Source organism: Ischnura elegans, chromosome 5 (genome assembly GCF_921293095.1).
Source record: "Ischnura elegans chromosome 5, ioIscEleg1.1, whole genome shotgun sequence".
NCBI classification, from domain to species: domain Eukaryota; kingdom Metazoa; phylum Arthropoda; class Insecta; order Odonata; family Coenagrionidae; genus Ischnura; species Ischnura elegans.
The window spans coordinates 83,142,654-83,162,046 of NC_060250.1; the positions used below are offsets into that span (position 1 = coordinate 83,142,654).

Below are 19,393 nucleotides of genomic sequence, written 5' to 3' on the forward strand. Positions count from 1 at the left end.
TTTGTCTTTTGTCTTTTTTGAATAACATGCGGAATATACGCGATCACGAATGTCACCTGCCAAATATAGAATTTTGGTGTAAAAATTAAAAGGTATCCAGAGTGCGGGTTCAACAAATACATTTTGTTATGCTTCTTGATATGTCCTTTTATTTATAGTGGACGTAATAAGTGGAATGTCAACTTAAACGCCAAGAGGAAGTTTCACTCGATAGCCAACGGAGTTCTTGTTTTTTAAACTTTTATTTGCATTTTCTGCGTATTTTCGAAAGAAATTAGATGATTTGAGGAGTTTTATTAACATATTATGAAAATTAAGTCAATTGAAATGAATTCCGTGAAAAAAAAGGTTTTAGTACGTATATTCCGCACTTTTGGAACGTAACCCCTACTTAGTATGGAAGTCAATGGTTCGACTTTCGTACATTCGACTTTCGTACAAGTTTTCGGGAACGCATTGTGTACGAAAGTCGGGGACCGCCTGTATTGATATTGGGATTGGTAAATACTGGCGTTAATTAGAGAAGAGGCATGCCTTTCAATAACAAAAATCTCTAAAATTAAAGCAAAACGATGATTATTCAATCTTAAAAAAAAATATTTGTAACCCTTGGGCTGCAGGAGTTCACAATTTTAGCTGCCAGCCAGTGCAGAAGAGACCCCCTGTGCAGGAGGCACCCCCTGCCACGAGGGCTGAACTGGTAGAGTCAAGTCCCATCGCGATCCTTAAGGTGAGGGTAAGTACCCAAGTGCAAGATATCCAGGAAGTAATAAAAATTTTGGGTAAATGCGGCAGTCAGTGTGCAAAATGTATTTTTTTAAATTTATCACCCTAAGGGTTAATGACGGGGATTACACTATGCTACAACTTAAGAAAATATCAAACAAAAAATACTCCACTTGCTAACAAGATAAGGCAATACTATGCATTCTAAATTAATGACACACCAAAAATCATACACTCCACATCAACGATGTACTGTGCAGGCTGTTTAAAATGATGAAATCATTGCTAATTGAATGACAAGAAACATTTTGACATTGTCAAGGGAAAATCATAACATGTTCACTGTATTATTTCCCCAACAAGAATGAATACTGAATCCAAATAGCTGATTAATAATGAATAATTTTATGCATCTATTTGGACTACATAATATATTTAGTACCATTCCAGTTAACTTCCTGAAGGAGAGATATTTGATCGTGGAGAGATAAATTGTTAAATATCAAAATATCACACCTTACCACAGTGAGAAGAATAAAATTTTGGAGCAAATTTCAATTGAAGTTTGCTCTTAAATGAATATTGAAATTAATAGAATCTTTAATGAAGTACTTAGATTTATTGCAGCCAATTGGATTCGTCAGCTTCATTAAACTTGCTGAAAATATTCCCCACGAGGAAGGCAAGTATGAATAAATCTTCTCTGCCCATGTGTATGTTTTAGATATCCATAAAGATGAAATCATAGTAACTTGGTCATGATGCGAGCAAAAATGTAACCAGAATGTAAGAGTTAAATGAAGGAAGGACTCACAAGGTTGGATGGGCAGGTGTCTCTGGAGAAGATCCTATGCCACATTCTGGGAACTGATAGTGCGAGTCAATGCGTATGCGAGCAGATGGAAAGCGTCCCCACTTCTGGGCCTCCACTTGAGCGGCCCTCTTCTCCCACTTCTGCTCTTCACGGGCACGCTTCTGTCTCCTGCGTCGCCTGCTCTCCAGTTGATCTGAAATTAAAAAGAAACAAATGGAAATGGATTACTTCTTACAAGTAGTTTACATAAAGAACATAGATGAAGCCTATTTCCCAGACAATTTAAAATATGTTTTTCTCATTGTAATCTGCTAACTGCCATTAAGGTAAATACTATTTTTAAACAGCCAAAAACTGACATAAGTAAACAAATGGGTGAAATTTGGCGATAGTACAGATTTCAATTTCACAAGGAACCCAAAGATCTTAAATGGCACAAAGCCTAATGCATCAGAAATTCATGTGATACATATAGGATAATTTTCAGGGGTCAAACATGAGATTTAGAATAACCCAGTAAGGATATGAAAATGAATTAACACTTGGCATCAAAAAACTACCTCTGTGTAAAAGAGAAGCAGATGTGGAAAAAACAAGGTCTTTAAGTGACAAGATGATGAACTACTTGGAATGACACAGGACAAAATGAACACATGAATGTTGAACAGAAGCTGTATAGCTGACTGAAGAATAATCCATCTGCAAGCTATATAAAACCCTAGCAATATTTTCATGCTGTAATAGCCTCCAAGCAAAGCAAAAATAATTATCCCTAAAATTCCTGAGTTAACAGCTAGTACTGGAGACAAATGGAAATTTTACTAAATTTTGCCAAACACCTTTTTATTTAAAAAATCTTATTGAGAAAATAAAACTGATTTTACTTTGAAATGAGAAAATACATTATATGAAAATTATTACAGGTATATTATAAGTTCAGACATTACGGGCCATTGATTCATCGCAGCTAAACAAGGGAAAAGGATGCACACCTCTAAAGAAGTTCAGAGTTTCCTTGGTGACAACTGGTGGTTGTAACTGTATCTCTGCCACTTCAAATTGACATGCGAGTGGAAGATGCTGAAAGCACCGAAGGCGCTTCCTCAATTCCAATGTCATTGACCCAGCTTCCTTCTCCAGAACTTTGCCTCTTAACACCCTCGGACAGTTTTCCAAGGAGCCATATCCTCTTTCAAGCATACGGACATTCAAAGAATGTAAATAAATGTGCTGACCATCGGCAGCTGCAAGGAAAAGAGGAAAATGAATTATTACTATCACCGAACTCATGATATAACAGCCAGGTATTGGACACAAATAGAAAGTTCACTTGGTGTTGAAAAATGCCTTTAAATAAGTCAGAAAAATCTTACACAGAAAATAAAAATGATTTAACTTTGAAATAACCGAGAAAATATACAATATGAAAAGCATAGCAGGTTCATTTTCGAAGTTCAGATATTATAAGCTATCGGTACTTAATAGCCAAAACAAAGGAAAAGGGAATCTCATTCACAAAGAAATTTTTGCCAACCACATAGATGTCAAAAGAACATATCTTAGTGCATTAGCATTAACTAAAGCAGCTCATCTAAGAACATGGCTCTAAAATACCTAAATCATGGGTGTATGAATGATGTACTTACCGTATTTATCTGAATATAGCTTTTTTCCAAAAATGCCCATGGTGAAAGTAAAGGGGGGACTATATTTCAACGCACTTTTTAAAATTTTTCCCAAAACTGAGGTCTCAAAATTGGGGGGGGAAATATGCAGAGGGAGACTATAGTCGGAGAAATGCGGTATTCACAAGATTTGTCAAAGTTTCCTTAGAAAAAATTTTGCAATGGAAAATCACAAAGTTAAGCAAAAACATGCTGCAATTCTAATGGTGCTTAAGACTGACATCATACCTTGGTAGAAATAGTAGTACTTATTGGCCATCCCGGAATTAGGGGAGAGGGGAGAATTGATGCGTGACTGATTGGTCATCTCCAAGTCTTCAGCTGTAATATTTGATTCCCAACAACCATCTTCCTCACTTCCTAGTCCTTCACTGCTCATGCTCTCATTGCGGCACCTAAGAATTCCGAACATTCGTGCATTAAAACCACAGAAAATACCACCCAGTCAATCATTAGGCTTTCATTACATTCTCACAAAATAAATAATAACCTTTAAAAATGTTCTCACATGTATTCCGAAGTACACAAAAAGGTTTTATAAGATACAAATTGCAAATCGAATAAAACACTTCACTAATATTAACTTAATCATTCAAGTCTTAAGTCATATAAGCAGCAGAAAACACAAGTCAAAAAATCTAGAAAAAACATAATCCAAGATTATTTTAATACAGCTTGATTCTTGAGAGAAAAAACTATAAGAAACATTAGCACTCAAAAATACAATCTTATAAATGGACATACTCAAAATATACAAAAAATTAAAATTGTAAAGTAACTACATTAGCATAAAAATTACATGGTTTCCATTACCTTATATTGCATTCCTCATTTGAACCAGGAGCTCCTACATCACTTCCAGATTCGACAAAGCCTTCACTTGGCAAAGAACTCGGACTAGATCCTAATGGCATGGTCACATTGTCAAATGCTGATGCATAAACCAGAGCCTAATAAGTAAGAATATGGTATGTTCAATAGGTAAGTCAGAGGATCTCCAGACAGAATTACAACAACATGTAGTTATTGAGTAAAAGAATCATCACTTACCCTCAATAATTGCATTTTGGCCAAAATTTCATTTAAACAAAAGATAATTGAATTATAATAAACTATTAATAACTACAAATTCCACTGTGTTGTGGCTAAATATAAAACATCAATCAATTGAAAAATAAAGTTTTCAAATTAGAAAACGAAGGTTTTTAAAAATTTTCAGAAACACTGGGCAGATGAAAGTAACTTTGGAATGAAAACCTGTTCTTATTCAAAATCGCCTAATAACTCATCCATTGATGCATGAAAATTGCAAATGCGATGTGCCCAAATAAATGCGACATAGATGCGATGACTGGACTTTTATGACATTTTTATGAAAATTTGCCTTTTCGACAGCAAAATTTGTACATTTTGTGCCGAGCGCATTTTAAATGCTCCGCCGGCACTCACCACTAAAAGCATGTGAGCAACTGGCCAGCTACTAGTTGGCTGGGACTCTACGTGGCCGCGAACGACTAGTGGGCATGGGCAAGCTACACCTCTGCCACTATATGTCTTACTCCTTAATTTATTATTGTTCTACAACATAGTTATACACATTTTATCATCATCTACCTCATTATGAAAATAAAAAATAGATGCTACAAAATGCGATAAACTGTTATTGAAAGTGCGATAAAATAAAAATGAAAGTGCGATTTTCATGTATCTCTACTCATCCATATCAACAAAATTATAGATCAAAAGAAACGCTATTAAAAACGCTAAATTAAACGCTAAATTAAAACTTACCTCTGATTTAGGCTGAATACTTGTTGCTATAGTTTCACTAGCAGCAGCTTTACTGGTTTCATCCTCCAAAGGAACAACCTGCTTCATTTCAAGGTTCTAGATAAAAAAATGGAACAAAGAAACTTCAATATGCATTCGTGGAGGAAAGATGGATACATCAAGTACATATAAAACCTTCCTGATATGCCTTTTTCTGGGATCCTTACTCATCATTAAAGTCTCAAGAAGTAACCCAGGCATAAGGTTATTCTTTTGACATTTGATAAAAGTTACTACAGGACACACATTTTCACTAGAAAAATCAGCATTTGGTCCACAAAAATGAATTTCAGGATGCAGAAATAAATTTCAGCATTCGGCATAATTAAGCAAAATAATGGCACAATAAAACAAAATTAAGCATTATTAACTGTAGAAGATAGCAAAATAAAAAAACATTGACCTTAGAGAATTCACATGCTAAAATGCATAACATATAATAATACTTAATAGCCTAAAGAGCACCTTAAATCGCACCTTGCTGGATTGGTCCGGGGCCATATGACTGTGTGTAAAGGGGTATGTAAATAGCAAATAAGACATCATTTTAGAGTTCGTTTACACTAATAATGGTACTTTAAACTTTAAAGGTGTACCACTGAGCCATGCTAAGAGTTAATAATGTTTATTCACACCTGTGCCTGTCAGGCACATTATGCCTAACTCAGCAATGCCAATACAGGCGGTCCTCGACTTTCGTACACTCGACTTTCGTACAATTCGCACTTTCGTACATTCAAAATTGACACCTTTTACTCGACTTTCGTACGCTAAATTTGGACTTTCGGACGCTGGTCCGTAATTTTTTTAAAATTCCCGCCATGTTTATTGCGCATCCCAACATTCAATTGTTTCAAATTGCAGTATCGGCGGTATCGGCAGTATATGCGAACAATATGAACGTATATAATGAAGGAAATTGTTGGTAATTGACTCTGATTTAGGTGATTTATTTGGGAGAGAGACTGCCTGCTATAGGCTCCTTTATCAAGAGAAGAGGAAAGCCTTCATTGAAGATATTTTTCAAAAGAAGTTGACTAGACATCATCGAATAGCTTTCAATAACACTAGTAAGACCTTCTTTTTAATTGTGTTTTTTCGTTTGAGTGCTGTTTAATTCATGTAAACCTTCAGCAACGATATTGCACGAAATATCACCCGAATTCCGTTTGTATTTTGTCTTTTTTGAATAACATGCGGAATATACGCGATCACGAATGTCACCTGCCAAATGTCGAATTTTGGTGTAAAAATTAGACGGTATCCAGAGTGCGGGTTCAACGAATACATTTTTTTAATGCTACTTGATATGTCCTTTTATTTATAGTGGACGTAATAAGTGGAATGGTCAACTTAAACGCCAAGAGGAAGTTTCACTCGATAGCCAACGGAGTTCTTGTTTTTTAAACTTATATTTGCATTTTCTGCGTATTTTCGAAATAAATTAGATGATTTGAGGAGTTTTATTAATATATTATTTAAATTAAGTCAATTGAAATGAATTCCGTGAAAAAAAAGGTTTTAGTACGTAAATTCCGCTCTTTTGGAACGTAACCCCTAATTAGTATGGAAGTCAATGGTTCGACTTTCGTACAATTCGACTTTCGTACAAGTTTTCGGGAACGCATTGTGTACGAAAGTCGGGGACCGCCTGTATTGTGCTTGACGAAAGGTTAATTGAGAAATATCCTCAGAGGTTTGGAAATTTGTTTTCCAACCACTTTTGTATTCATGGTCAGGCTGTCTAGTACCACTTATTCATATTTTTTTTCTGGAAAATGGGACGTTAAACTTTTGATTGACCAGTAAAAATAACTTATTGTAAAATGGCTCATAACTTTGTCGCAAGTTTCACTAATCAATAAATAACTTTATGATGTAGCGACAAAAGCCTTGATCACTGATTTGAATATTATTCTTCTTTTACACAAGGTATAGTTGACAATATTGTTATAAATCAGAAATTTTCCATTCTGAAATAACATAAACTTGTAACAGAATACAATTCTGATAGGAACACAAGGCAGATGGGACACGGTGATCGCGGCACATAGAGGAAATTTCAAGAGTATTAAAGTCAAACAGGGTTTCACAGCACTAATGTAGAACAGTATTAATCAGGGAGTCAGTGTAGTATTTAATACTCATCTCAGAAGCCACAGGAAATAAAAATGACAGAAAATCTGGTCTACAATTTAAAAAAAGTTCCTACTCCATAAGGTTATGAGCCATAAATTCCCCAACCATACAGTATTTCCTTCTTACAAAAAGTGTTTCAGCAAGTACCAAAATTTTCCAAAACGTTGACTGGATACTTTTTGATAATTTTAAGAGTTTATGCTGTAGATAGTAAAAATCATGTCCTCATACTCTATCTAGGATAAACTCAGTACGAGAAACATTTCTATTCACACTAAGTTTCTAAATCAAATAGGAGAATCAAAAAAAAATAAAAACCATAAATAGATACAATATTAATCCCAAGAATTCAAAATAACCAAGTCAATTAATGAAAACTAGTGTCTGACCAAATCAAATACATTTAATTTCAAGTATAAAATTTAGAAACAGCTTCAAATGCAGAACGACATGAAATCATGATTTAATAAACTAACCTTTCTAATAAGCTGATTTTCCCTTTCTGATAACAGCTCAATGGCCTGTTCTGTAAAACAGACTTCAGGAGAACCAACCTCTTCAGAAAGCTGAACAGTCAACTCTGCCTTTTCTCGGTCCAATATCGACAACACCTGGAATAATTATAATAATTAAGGTTTAAGCACCAAATATTAGAGCAAAAACTGGAGAGACAATACCTTTAGAAAACTGAAAACAAAATCCAGACATATAGCGCCTACATAAAATAACAGTATCCAACACTAACAAGAACGAAAGTCATCCAAGGAATTGAATTATCTAAAACAGCCAAAACATTGTATATGAGTACCTTCTTTTCTAGATAATAATGAAACCACAACATCTTTCATTCATACATATTTCCTTTTACTCTGACCTGCAGTAATTTACACATGAACTTTATTAGAACTAACGCGTGCAGTTCCTCCCAAGAATGGAGGACTCATCTACAGTGGAGCCTCGTTAAAGCGAGTACGGGCTATAGCGACACCCCCGCTATTACGAGAGATAGCCGATGCACCGTCAACTGACCCTATAATAGGCGTGTTAAAAAATTCGTTTTTACGAGACCCTTTCGGTGTTGGCTCTCGCCATAGCGAGGGTTTCACCGCCGGAAGACTTTCATCAAGACTCCTTAACCTCTGTAATTGCTAGCGATCTGTTAGAAATGAAGTTAATGGAGTGCTCAGTCTCAAATTTATGTGGTAAACTGTCGTTCGATAAATATAATGATTGACGAAACAATGCTTTGCATGATTTTTATTCAGTGCGGCGCTTATAAATTGTTTGAATAGTTAGTCGTTATTTGAGTAAGGAAATTTAGTGATGCAAAAAAACAAAGCCTTTCGTCTGGATTTATGCTTACGTTTATCGGATAGATGTTTATCTGTCGCTGCACCACTCCTGTTCCTGTATATCTGTTCGCAACAGGTATATTGGCTATTATTTGCTCCACCTCCGGTAAAGCGACAATTCGCTATAGCGAGTGTTTATTGGTGCACCGTGGGGTGTCGCTATATCGAGGTTGCACTGTACTATAAAAAGCTCCTTTAAAACATATAGGGGCATCAATTAATTACGCGAGGCATTTAGGGAGGGGAGGGGGTCAAGCTGATTCTCACCCAATCTCACATGGGGGATAGAGAGAGTGCTGGCTAGTGTCAAGTAATTTTTTTCAGAAAGAAACACTATAAAATTACGATTTTAATAATCTTATTAAATACTAGTCCTAACTAATCTTAAATAAAAATAATTGTACAATCAATAACAACTTCAACTCAAAAAAGCATAGATTAAGGTATTTACATGGAAAATACACATTTTGAACCATCTCATGTGAGATTAGAGGGAGGGGGAAGGGAGTCCAGACAAATCCCAAGGGAGGAGGGGGGGGTCCAGAAATCACCAAAATCACCTCACGTACATAATGGACCCCCCCCCCCAAAGAGTGGAAAAAATGTCAATTTTAAAATATAAAGTGAAGGAATTTTGTTTAGTAACGGACATTTGACGTGCCACATATGTTGGATCATGCATGTACCTAGATCCTCAGGCTAATAAAAACCTTTATTATTAAGGTTGAGCCAAATGTAATGAGCAACCAAAATAATAGGTTCATTACCTTACAAAAATAGCAAAATTATTAAAAAAAACAAAGGGATAAATTTACCTGCAATGGTGTGGCAAGCAGGAGTTTGGAATATGCAGATGCAGGACTTTCATCTCCAACCAAGAGAGGCTTGTTATGAGATGCAGCGGCAGGAACACTGGCATCTTCAACAGGAGTCACTATCAGGGATCCCTTCTCTCGACACATCAAACGCATCTCAATCTCCCCCATAATGTTGCATGCTACGCGTGGAAGGGCAACCACACTGCCCATGTAAGATAGAGAACAAAAAAGATAAATGAAATGGCTCATAAGAAGATACATTAAGTAATCACAACAAGGTAGTTTCCTTCATCAATGAAAATGAAAGGCATTGATTGTGATTTGTTAACCACCATTAGTGTATTCATAATATACAAATTATTTGGTTTTACATATCCTAGTTTATACCATTGTTAATGGTCAATTTTAACCTCATTAGAAAAAGGCCAGATTGGCGCCCATGCGATGCCACTCCACGTGATGTCACAGGGACCTAGATTCTTTATGAGTAGTCAGGAGTTTTACATTTGTCTGAGATTACCTATCCAAGGATGTGGCACAGAGCTCAGGGAAACATTTCTTAATAATCACCTATTAAAATTGCCTATGCTCGGAAAGCTTCCTTCATTTGATAGAGTAATAATAATACTTATTTAAGCGAAGTGCTACCTGCTAGCAGCCTGCATGGTAGCGACCCTCATAGCCTCGCATCAAGGTGGCCTCACATGGCAGCAGCCAGAACCAGTATGACGTCACATGAGCTTTTCCAGCATTCATACTGAGCCATCACGATTTCGCACACTTGAAAAATTTCACCTTTCATTTAATTGCGAAAAATAGATATCGTCATTTAAAAATTTAAAAGCATGAAATACGTACTTCAGGTGTAATAATCTTTCGATTTAGGCAATTTTGAAAAATAGGAAACCACCCTATTGCAGAATTGACAGTCCATCACCCAAGAACTAACAATTCCTGTTTAAGGCATTGACTTTTGAGAGCTAAACGTAATGTCAAACAAAGTTTAAAACTAATAAATAATCTCATTTGATACACTAAATTGCATGGAACATTTCATAACTAGGGCTTAAACATGCCTTAAACGGGCCATTCTCTAGCATTGTATGTAACCTTTATTACTAACAATGACTCAATTTAACAATTCTTTCAACAGATTTATCATCCTGCTGAATGTACATGTAGAAATGCACGGTGAAGCATTCCTTAAGCAAAAGAAAACATATTCATGCTGATGTTCGCATTACATGAGAGAACTAACCAGACACATAAACAGAACTTAAATGTCATAATTATACTGGGAATACATGTAGGGTAGAATTGATTTGCAAAGAAATAATATGCTAACCCCAAGAGATCACTTAAGAAATAGCAGATCAAGTACTACTCTCAGATTAGTCACCTTTTTAAATCTTGTTTGTGAACAGCCTCGAAGCAGATGGGGCATTTACGCCATGTTTTATCGGACAGGGCCAAATAGTGAAGAATGCATGGCCAGCAATAAACATGGCCACAGCGTGTCATTTTTGCAGCCACTGGCGGAGAGAGACATATTGGGCAGGATGGAACTTCAGGTCCTTGAACTCTCTGAAAAATTACATATATATATATATATAAATCATAATTGAATGCTTTTTATGAGAATGCTCTTCACATCACACAGATTTAAGATGGGTATATTCTCCCACATTACAGATTTCCTCTGGTTCATATTAACTACCATAATTTAGTTGGAAAAGAAGCTATTTATTCCACACTCTTATCATTAAGGATTGCAGAGAAATTCATGAAGTGCCATCAATTAGACCTCTTCCCATGACAAATCCATCAAAAGGTGGTCTGATCTCTAATACATGATGTCAAGAAGAGTCCATTGTCATCACCATTATCAGCATTAGAAATTACAAAGCCAATAACAACAGCAGACCCAATACTGAAAATATCAATCCCACGATAGATATATCAATTCCAATACATTTTACACAAATATAAATACAACTTACTATTTGTTCAACTAAGTCCCAATCAACCAATGTATCTGGATTCGAGGCATACGGCGAATAATCACCATCGGCTTTTACAACAAATTGGCAGCTGTGAAAAGAAATTAAAGCATAAAAATATGTATATTGCTATGCTAACGGGAGAAAAAGATAAAGTGGAGAATGGAAGCACAGACGAAACTATAGCTCTTACTTAGCCTGCAAAAACTGCTCCTTATTGTATTTGTGGCGATGCGTTGACAGTGCCAAAATTGCACTGGTTGTTCTACTACTGCCACTGTTCCATCGCTGCCCCCCTCCAGACCGCCACTGCGAAGCCGCATCACGGGGGGCATAATGGAAGTTCAGCAAATGATTTAAATTTTGCTTCTTACTTCCAGGTACAAATACTGATCCAACTTCAGCTTCTTGAACGTCCATTACCTTAAATAAGAACGAAGAAATGAGTAATGTGTCTCTACTGACGTTATAAAGAGCTAATTTAACTAATAAATACGCATACCTTGGTATCCTCCTTTCCACTTGCATAGTACTGTCCGCGGGGACGTGGTCTCTTGTCAATAGCTTTGCTTTTCTGTGGAACGGGCTTCCTGTTCGGATCATATTTAGATGAGGATGCACCGTTGGATTCTCGCCGTCTTGATGTTTTGGGGAATAGCTTGCCATTACTTCCATCTGTAAATGTAATGTTTTGCGGTTACTTGTATCCAAAACAAAGGCAATACCTGAGAATCAACATGGCTGTCACAAAAACATACCTTGACCTTTTTTAGAATCAGTTCCCACTCCTTTGCCAGGAGCTTGAACAGGACGCCCAGGAGGCTTCTTTTCCATAGTATAATCCTCTAACATCTACGAATTCAATGGTTGAGGAGAAAAGTTCTCCGCATGGAGATTCCACAACAAAGTTCAGCCCCGACATTTTCTTAGTTAGCCATGATTATTAACTTCAAAGGAAAAAACTGGAAATACAAATTTCCACGATAATGATCTGGAAGAGAGTGGGATAATAAACTAAAACGAAACGCTTTGGGGAGCAGCAACTCCCTGTCGCCTGAAACGACGAATTCGGATTTTGTTCTCTGACAGAACAACGGCCTCGTCGCGAAAATGGCGACGAAGAAGATATGGAATTTTATAGGAGCCAATCAGAGATGATGTCAGAACAAAACGAAAACGTTATCCGCAAGGCCCGTAAGTAAAGAAGGGGAACATTTTTTATTATTCAGTAAGCGTTTGCTGAAATTTTACGCAATAATTTATTTATACCACTTAGTGCAAGCATATTTTGGCAAAGGAAATGGTCGTAAATAAATCATATGGGCTTATTTATCTGACAATAAGGATGTTAGAGCTAAATGCTCGTGCTCTTCATTGATTATTTTTTCATTGCTTAACGTTAACATATACCTTCTCTATAAAAATTATACTTTGTAATTGACGCTGCATATACCTTAGAATTAATTATTTCGGCAAAAGTGCAAAATATTTAAAATATTTGTAATGTAATACCCCTGAAAAATACTCATAGTTGAGTAAAATGATATTACATTGAAATTTTTACCAATTAAAACGATCTGTAATGAATTAAAGTTTCTTGCATTCCCTATACCTACTTTACTTTAAAGAAAATTTAGCTCGAGTAATTCGCCTGTTATTGTGTCGCCATAATATCGGCAATTAAGCGTAGGTCAAACAATAGTCAACGTCAATAATAAAGTAAGTTTTCATTTTTGTAACTATACAGTATCGCAAACGTTTATTTGTTGGATTCAAGAACTGCGTTTACTGCTCCAAAATTGCGACTGCATTTGCGCGGTCCATCCGTTCATCCGTTTTAGATTTATCTACCATATTAACCAAGGCAATTATAATTTAGGCAAAATATTCGACGTATCTACTTTTGTTTAAATTCTGACGCTTTGGGGAAATAATTTTATATATTTTTTGGCCACCACAGCATTTTTCAAATTACAAAATATGACCTCCACGTAGTACTCAAGATCGCCGTTGTGACGCTCGCCACCATTTTTGGAGGACCCAAAAAAGGAAATTGGGGGCGGAATCCCGTACAGAAGTGACATCTGTAACCAATACGTCAACTATTTCTATAATGCTCTCTTGCTCGTGAAAACAAATTTGCTCCAAAAATATGTCTACCTGATTGTTTACATATCACTTCTGCCCGTTCAAATCTAGCAATATATTATCTTTTCTAGAATGCTTTGACAGTAAAATTTGGCCAGAAGCATCATCAGGCACGCTATGGTTTATCGAGGTCAGTCCATTTGCTGTATAATTATTTATCATTTGTGTTTTTTGTCTGTACAGTCTACATGTTTGCCTCTGAATAAGTTTCGTTGATTAAGGTATATCGTCCTTTGATTCATTTAGAGTGTCACGAACTTGTAATTTTGTTATATATTGAATTATTTTTTATTCGTTCATCAATAATTAATCGCTTGCCATGTTGCATGAGATCATACGCACTAACCAACCATTCAATTGACATACACCAATTGATGTTCATGTCTAACTAACAGTATTTGTTATTGACGAGTTATATAATACTCAACTTTGATGAAGTGTCTCCGTTACTTATTAACACTGCTTGTAACAAAATTATGTCGCACTTTTTCTTGTATACAGTTAGAGATCTGTATCTAAATATAATGTACTCTCCTAAACCTCGCTCCACATTGAGGCCGGGTGGATCATTTTTCTCTTCGTTTTTCTTGTTATGCGGAAAATTATGACTCTAAGCATGTCACACCTTTAGAAAAAAATGAACTCCAACATGTCGCTTTAAAAATTTCACGTTGCACGCCGTAGTATTCAAAAACTTCGTTACCTGCATGGGGCTATAGCCTGAAAGCTTTAATGACAAGTAAATGAGTGTTATTTTAAGATACCTTCGTGAATGAAAATCGTTCTAAATGATTTTCATCCTGTCACTATCAGAATTAGTGAAACTTTTGATCGTAAGTCTAAATCATTTTCCCTACATTCTGCCAAACAGTCTTACAGCTCATTCAAACCTCGACTCATGGTTGATGCAGAACTCGTAATTTGTGATTTCTGTCATTTTCGTCGATTTACATTATGAGGTTGTTAGTTTGACAGTTAATTATCTACACATTGGATTATTTCATGAAGCAGATAGTCAACTTTAAGGCGTTATCTGTTGTTAGGTAAATTTTCGGCTATCGTCAGTCAGCTATGGAAATTTGGCCAAGTTCAACTAATGAAATCATCGTCGTTTATCTGTTGCAGTTAAAAAATGTTTTTTTTTTCAGGTCATTGGACATAAAGCGTATGACTGATTATAGGACATCTCAATCGTGGTGACACTGAGAGGCCGACTCGTGTGTTGCGATAGGGAAGAAACGGGATAAGTCTGTAGGGCGGATGTTTCTTGGGAAGTTATCAGCTGAGAAGGCACGAAGTCCGGTTCATGTGTCTGTCTCAGATTCTGTTCATAAAAGCTATTTTTTTCTCGTTCGTCTCTCGTGTTAGCCATGCGTTTCAATTTTAGGACGGGAGATCGGTCAGCCAGAGTATTAGTAGTATATTTGGCTTGAAACAACGAGTGAGAAGGATTCATTTGAAGGATCTTCTGCATATCTTGTGAAGTTCTTAAGCCTCGCGGAGGACTGGGACTGAAAAGGGAAGAGGCATCGATGGGGGTGGCAGTTTCATAGAGGCGTCCGATGCAGCTTACGTTTTCCTCCTCACGTATTTCTCGGTTCTACCATTATTTATAATGCGGCCTCATCAAAATCTAAATTTTTCCCTACGACTCTCCAAATAAGTGTTTGATTAAGATGTTCGGAAGTTTACGTTTGCAGGGAGGATGGGAGATAGAAAAATTTTCTGACTAACTTGTGTCTATAATAGTACATAAAATTATGAAATTGAAGTTCCAGGTATTGTATCAGGTCAATTACGAACTTAAAGGTGCAGGAATCAGCTGAAGCATCTGAAGTTGATTAGCTGACGTAATTATCATGCCAAAAAATTAATCACTCACTCACTTAGTGATTCAGCCCGAAAATTGTTATGGATAAGTGTGGGTAGAGCTCACCCCATTCTAAGCGATAGGGTTGGAAGACAGTTCCTTTCTCTTGGCCACCTCACTGTTTGAAATTTTTTTTGGGGCTTCTGAAGGCTTACCGGAGCTTTCAAACTTATTTAGCTACCACGCCCCCCTCCAAAATGTATGCAGTTTCATTTTATCACGGTAGAAATAATGTCTCTAAAAACCTTTATTTGGAAACGGACGTGTATCCGGTATGTGTGTTCTCTTGCACTTCAAAGATTTCTCTAGTTGTCTCATTCCTGTTCCATATGTCCATTAATATATCCTTATTATCCACCTGCATAATTTAATCTGACTTCAATCCAATTCCATACGAGGAACATGTTGTCAAATATGGAATTTGCAGGTCATAAAGGCCTGGTTACACGATACATTAACACGTACGGGTTAATGTCTATAACTGTATAAACGCGAGAATTAACGCCAAAATGCATCGTGTAACTGCCCAACTTGTGCGAATGCATGAACAGAAAATAGAACCTGTTCTAACTTGGTTCATGCATTCGTACGTGTTCCGTTCCACCAAAATCATTCACGCAAACGTACATTAACTTGTACGTGTTAATGTATCGTGTAACCAGGCCTTTAGTTTCTAATATGAGTGCTGCGCGTTTTTTGAAAGGGGTTGCTCTCATCTAATCGTGTGTGTCAGGTGTCGTCTTTCATCGTTTCTTTCGCATCTACAGATTGTTGAGGTGATGCTGTTTGTGGCTGATTCTCAGCCGGTATGATAAAAATATGGTGGAATCACTGATCTGGTAAAAGCAATCTTGTAAAGTCATACTCATGAGCCCGTATACGGGGAAGTAAATTTGGATTGAGATGTAATCGCCCAAAATTCTACTGAAAAAAATAAACATTAAAATCCTATTATTATTTTCTTCCCTATGCTTAAGAATTTGTATCTACCTTACTTTTAATTATATAAAATTTACTTTTGGCTCACTTTTACTATTAATTTTTTCGTTTAGTGGAGATATTTTCGGCGAATATTCGTTTAAAATCATGCATTCGGAACTCGATTGCAAGTTATTTTCTCCTTACCTCGATTCCTGTAGTAGCATTAACTACGGCAAATCGAAAATGTTGTTACGTACACGACACGTTAGTGAATCGTACTATGTTGCTTTACAAGATCATTGCCAGGGAAAACTGTCAGGTTCAATTGAGGAATGGGTACGTTGCGAGAAGGAGGGGATAAAGGTCATAATTAAGCGGGGGGGAGTTAATTCCATTATTTACCGTGGAGCCTTTTTGTTATGCAATGCCTCACAGGGATAATGAGTCTGAGATATGAGTTGGAAGGTGACTTTTAGATATTCGTCAATTATTTTTGGTCATTGTTTGTTTAGCTGGTGACATGAAACCTTACATTCGAGAGCCACCCTGCAGATCACCATCTTTCCAATTTTTCCGGAAATTACGCGGGGGAGGGGTGATAGGCTGCCCTCAACTCGTCACTGATTTCGGGGGTTCATTTAGAGGGGATACGCTTAAGGCCGTATCAACCGAACATTTAGGGAGGGGCTTGAGTCCTGAGATCCTTCCTCAGCGCTTGGTTCGGTCATCTTACTGCAAGATAACTGGACTCAGTAGCGGATCCAGGAATGGGACAAGAAGGGATGGTGGCTAAGTATGGGGTAAATTCCCAGAAGTATTGCGAGTTCGATTAAAAATTACCATTCTATCTAGTGTAAATTGGATGTCCAAAGGGGGGGGAGGCTATAACCCCCTTATTCCCCCCCCCCAGAGATCCGCCTCTGCTTGGACTATCTATATCTACGTAATACCGTGCGAGCCTCCTCTTGGGTGTTCGGCAGGGTGTGACCAATCACTAGCATGCAGAATGCAAAAGGATTCCCACATGCACACCACACGGACTTAAAAATGTTACGCATATTAACAAATTATAGTTCCACATTAATGCAAAGGCAAAACTTGCCTACCACCGGGGTCAGTTAGAAACTTAAGTTATCAGTGAAGTTATCATTCACTGAACAGTGCATCAGAAGAGGGGCGGATTCAGCATCAAATGTTTTGGGGGGGGGGGTCATGACGTGGGTTAGGGAAGTATGGAATATCCCATGCGAGAGAGGGGCGTTTTCACAGTTGCTACGATACGCTCTACGTTAAATACAATTCACTCTTATCTCACGTTTGGGACTTTTAGCCATGCATTTGCATATGCACTCCCGTTACTCCTTTTACAAAGAAAATACTATTTAACTAGTAAAAATGGAATGTATTATGATAAAATTTGGGGGGGGATCATAACATCTGTGGCCCCCCTCTAAATCCGCCCCTGATTAGAAGTGCCCATAAACTAACTGGGCGCTCACGTTTTTCTGCTCGAGAGTGTATGGAGTAAATGTCTACTCCATGCTAATATTTACGACTGACCTACGCTTTTCTTTTCTCAAACGCTGCGTAAGACTCAAAGCCGCGAAGGTGCAAGTGCTATTTTCTTCCTCACTCTCCGCCCTTATGCAATGGTACAAGTGGTTTTGATCACGTGTTCGTCGCATTCATTGCCAAGGTCACCCGTCGCCGTTCTGCAGTTCGTCTCGCTGAGAAAATCCTGTTCGCGACTTAACTAGACCGAGAAGGAATGCTTACAATCTCATGTTTGCATTTTTTTCGACGAAGAATGGGACGAAAAGTACCCTTTAGGTTTGCGCACACCCAGCTCCAGCATTTTTGCAGATAAAAACTATATTAAAATCGATATTAAATAATATAAGAAAAGTAATGTTTCATTTCGATAGACCACGTTTATTTCGACCTAGGAAAGGGGTCGCTAACCAATTTTATATAACTGTCGAGTGTGACAGAAATTTAGAAGTTTATCTCCTAAAGAGTGATGAGGATCAAATAGATCGACCGAGTTAGTAATGAGGCAATCCTAATAAGAGTAGGAGATAAGAGAAGCCTCATGAAACCTTGATAAGAAGATGGAGAAACCTTGCTGGCCATATCTTGAGGCATGATAATGAAGACAATCGTCGAGGGACAAGTAGATGGCCAGAATGGAAAAGGAAAACCTCGAACAAAATATATGGAACAGGCAAAGAAGGATGGGAAAGAGAAGAATTGCGTTGGTGTGAAAAGATTGGCCTATAGAGGCATTGAGAGGAAAGCTGCATCAAATCAATGTTAGGATTATTAACCAGTGATAATGAGGATGAGGTCACGTTATTTCGACCTAGGATTAGGCTCGTTCGCCTATTTCATACAACTGCCGATTGTAATAGAAATTTAGAAGTGTATCTCCTAAAGCCATTTAAAATAGGAATTCTCGGAAACAGGTTTTTCGATTGACTAGGCAACCGCCAAAGATAAAACTCTATGTAGTCCCTGCAAGTGCAAATGATGTGCGACTATAGTATGGAGGATTATCATTATTCTTGAGAGAACGCATCACTCCCGCTAAACCGGTCATAACTGGTATTTTTTTTGCTACGAATTACTCGTTTACAACATTGCATTGCCCTCATTAAATATTCAGTTAATATAGATTAGAAATTTCTCGACATATTCCTGCAACTCAAATAAAAATTTTATACGTGAGAAAATAATAAGTTGAAATTTGCAAATTTAAGGTGCGAGGAAAATGTGGGAAATGGTGAACTCATGAAAATTTTAAGGTGATGGCTTCTTTTTAAGTCGCCTCTTAGCTTGTTATTATTACTAATAATACTAATTACATAAGAGTTGATCGAGATAATGATTCGATGCACCTTCTTCGTGCATTTTTTCTCTAGCGATTTCTCTCATTTTTTCTTTGTGAAAACTGAGCGCTGTGGAGTTAACATTAAACTCACAATTGGTAACGGAAACATAGTATACAAAAGCCACTTTTAACGGGTGGATAGTTTACCTTAAGTTTTAAATAAGTAATTATTCGCGAAGAAAGACCGGTCGAGCGGTATT

The 19,393-nt window shown here is 37.0% G+C and overlaps 2 protein-coding genes across 4 annotated transcripts in view; one reads left to right on the forward strand and one right to left on the reverse strand.

Moving 5' to 3' along the window:
- The window catches only part of LOC124159124 (RING finger protein 10), a 17,513-nt gene extending 5,016 nt beyond the window's left edge, over nt 1–12,497 (reverse strand). For 2 of the 3 annotated variants that reach the window (XM_046534697.1, XM_046534696.1), the window contains exons 1-12: nt 12,123–12,497; nt 11,867–12,039; nt 11,558–11,787; nt 11,365–11,455; nt 10,764–10,948; nt 9,362–9,566; nt 7,671–7,805; nt 5,017–5,112; nt 4,039–4,175; nt 3,454–3,620; nt 2,533–2,784; nt 1,541–1,733 (exon numbers count right to left, since the gene is read on the reverse strand). In XM_046534697.1, coding sequence (XP_046390653.1) covers nt 1,541–1,733; nt 2,533–2,784; nt 3,454–3,620; nt 4,039–4,175; nt 5,017–5,112; nt 7,671–7,805; nt 9,362–9,566; nt 10,764–10,948; nt 11,365–11,455; nt 11,558–11,787; nt 11,867–12,039; nt 12,123–12,216 — 1,958 coding nt within the window. In that variant the 5' untranslated portion in view covers nt 12,217–12,497. The remainder of the gene's footprint in view (nt 1–1,540; nt 1,734–2,532; nt 2,785–3,453; nt 3,621–4,038; nt 4,176–5,016; nt 5,113–7,670; nt 7,806–9,361; nt 9,567–10,763; nt 10,949–11,364; nt 11,456–11,557; nt 11,788–11,866; nt 12,040–12,122) is intronic. The other variant, XM_046534698.1, reaches the window with a different exon arrangement.
- Nucleotides 12,498–13,448: 951 nt separating this feature from the next.
- LOC124159129 (beta-1,3-glucosyltransferase) overlaps nt 13,449–19,393 on the forward strand; it is a 230,620-nt gene continuing 224,675 nt past the window's right edge. The window contains exon 1 of the mRNA XM_046534702.1: nt 13,449–13,642. The gene's annotated coding sequence lies outside the window, so the exon portion shown is untranslated. The remainder of the gene's footprint in view (nt 13,643–19,393) is intronic.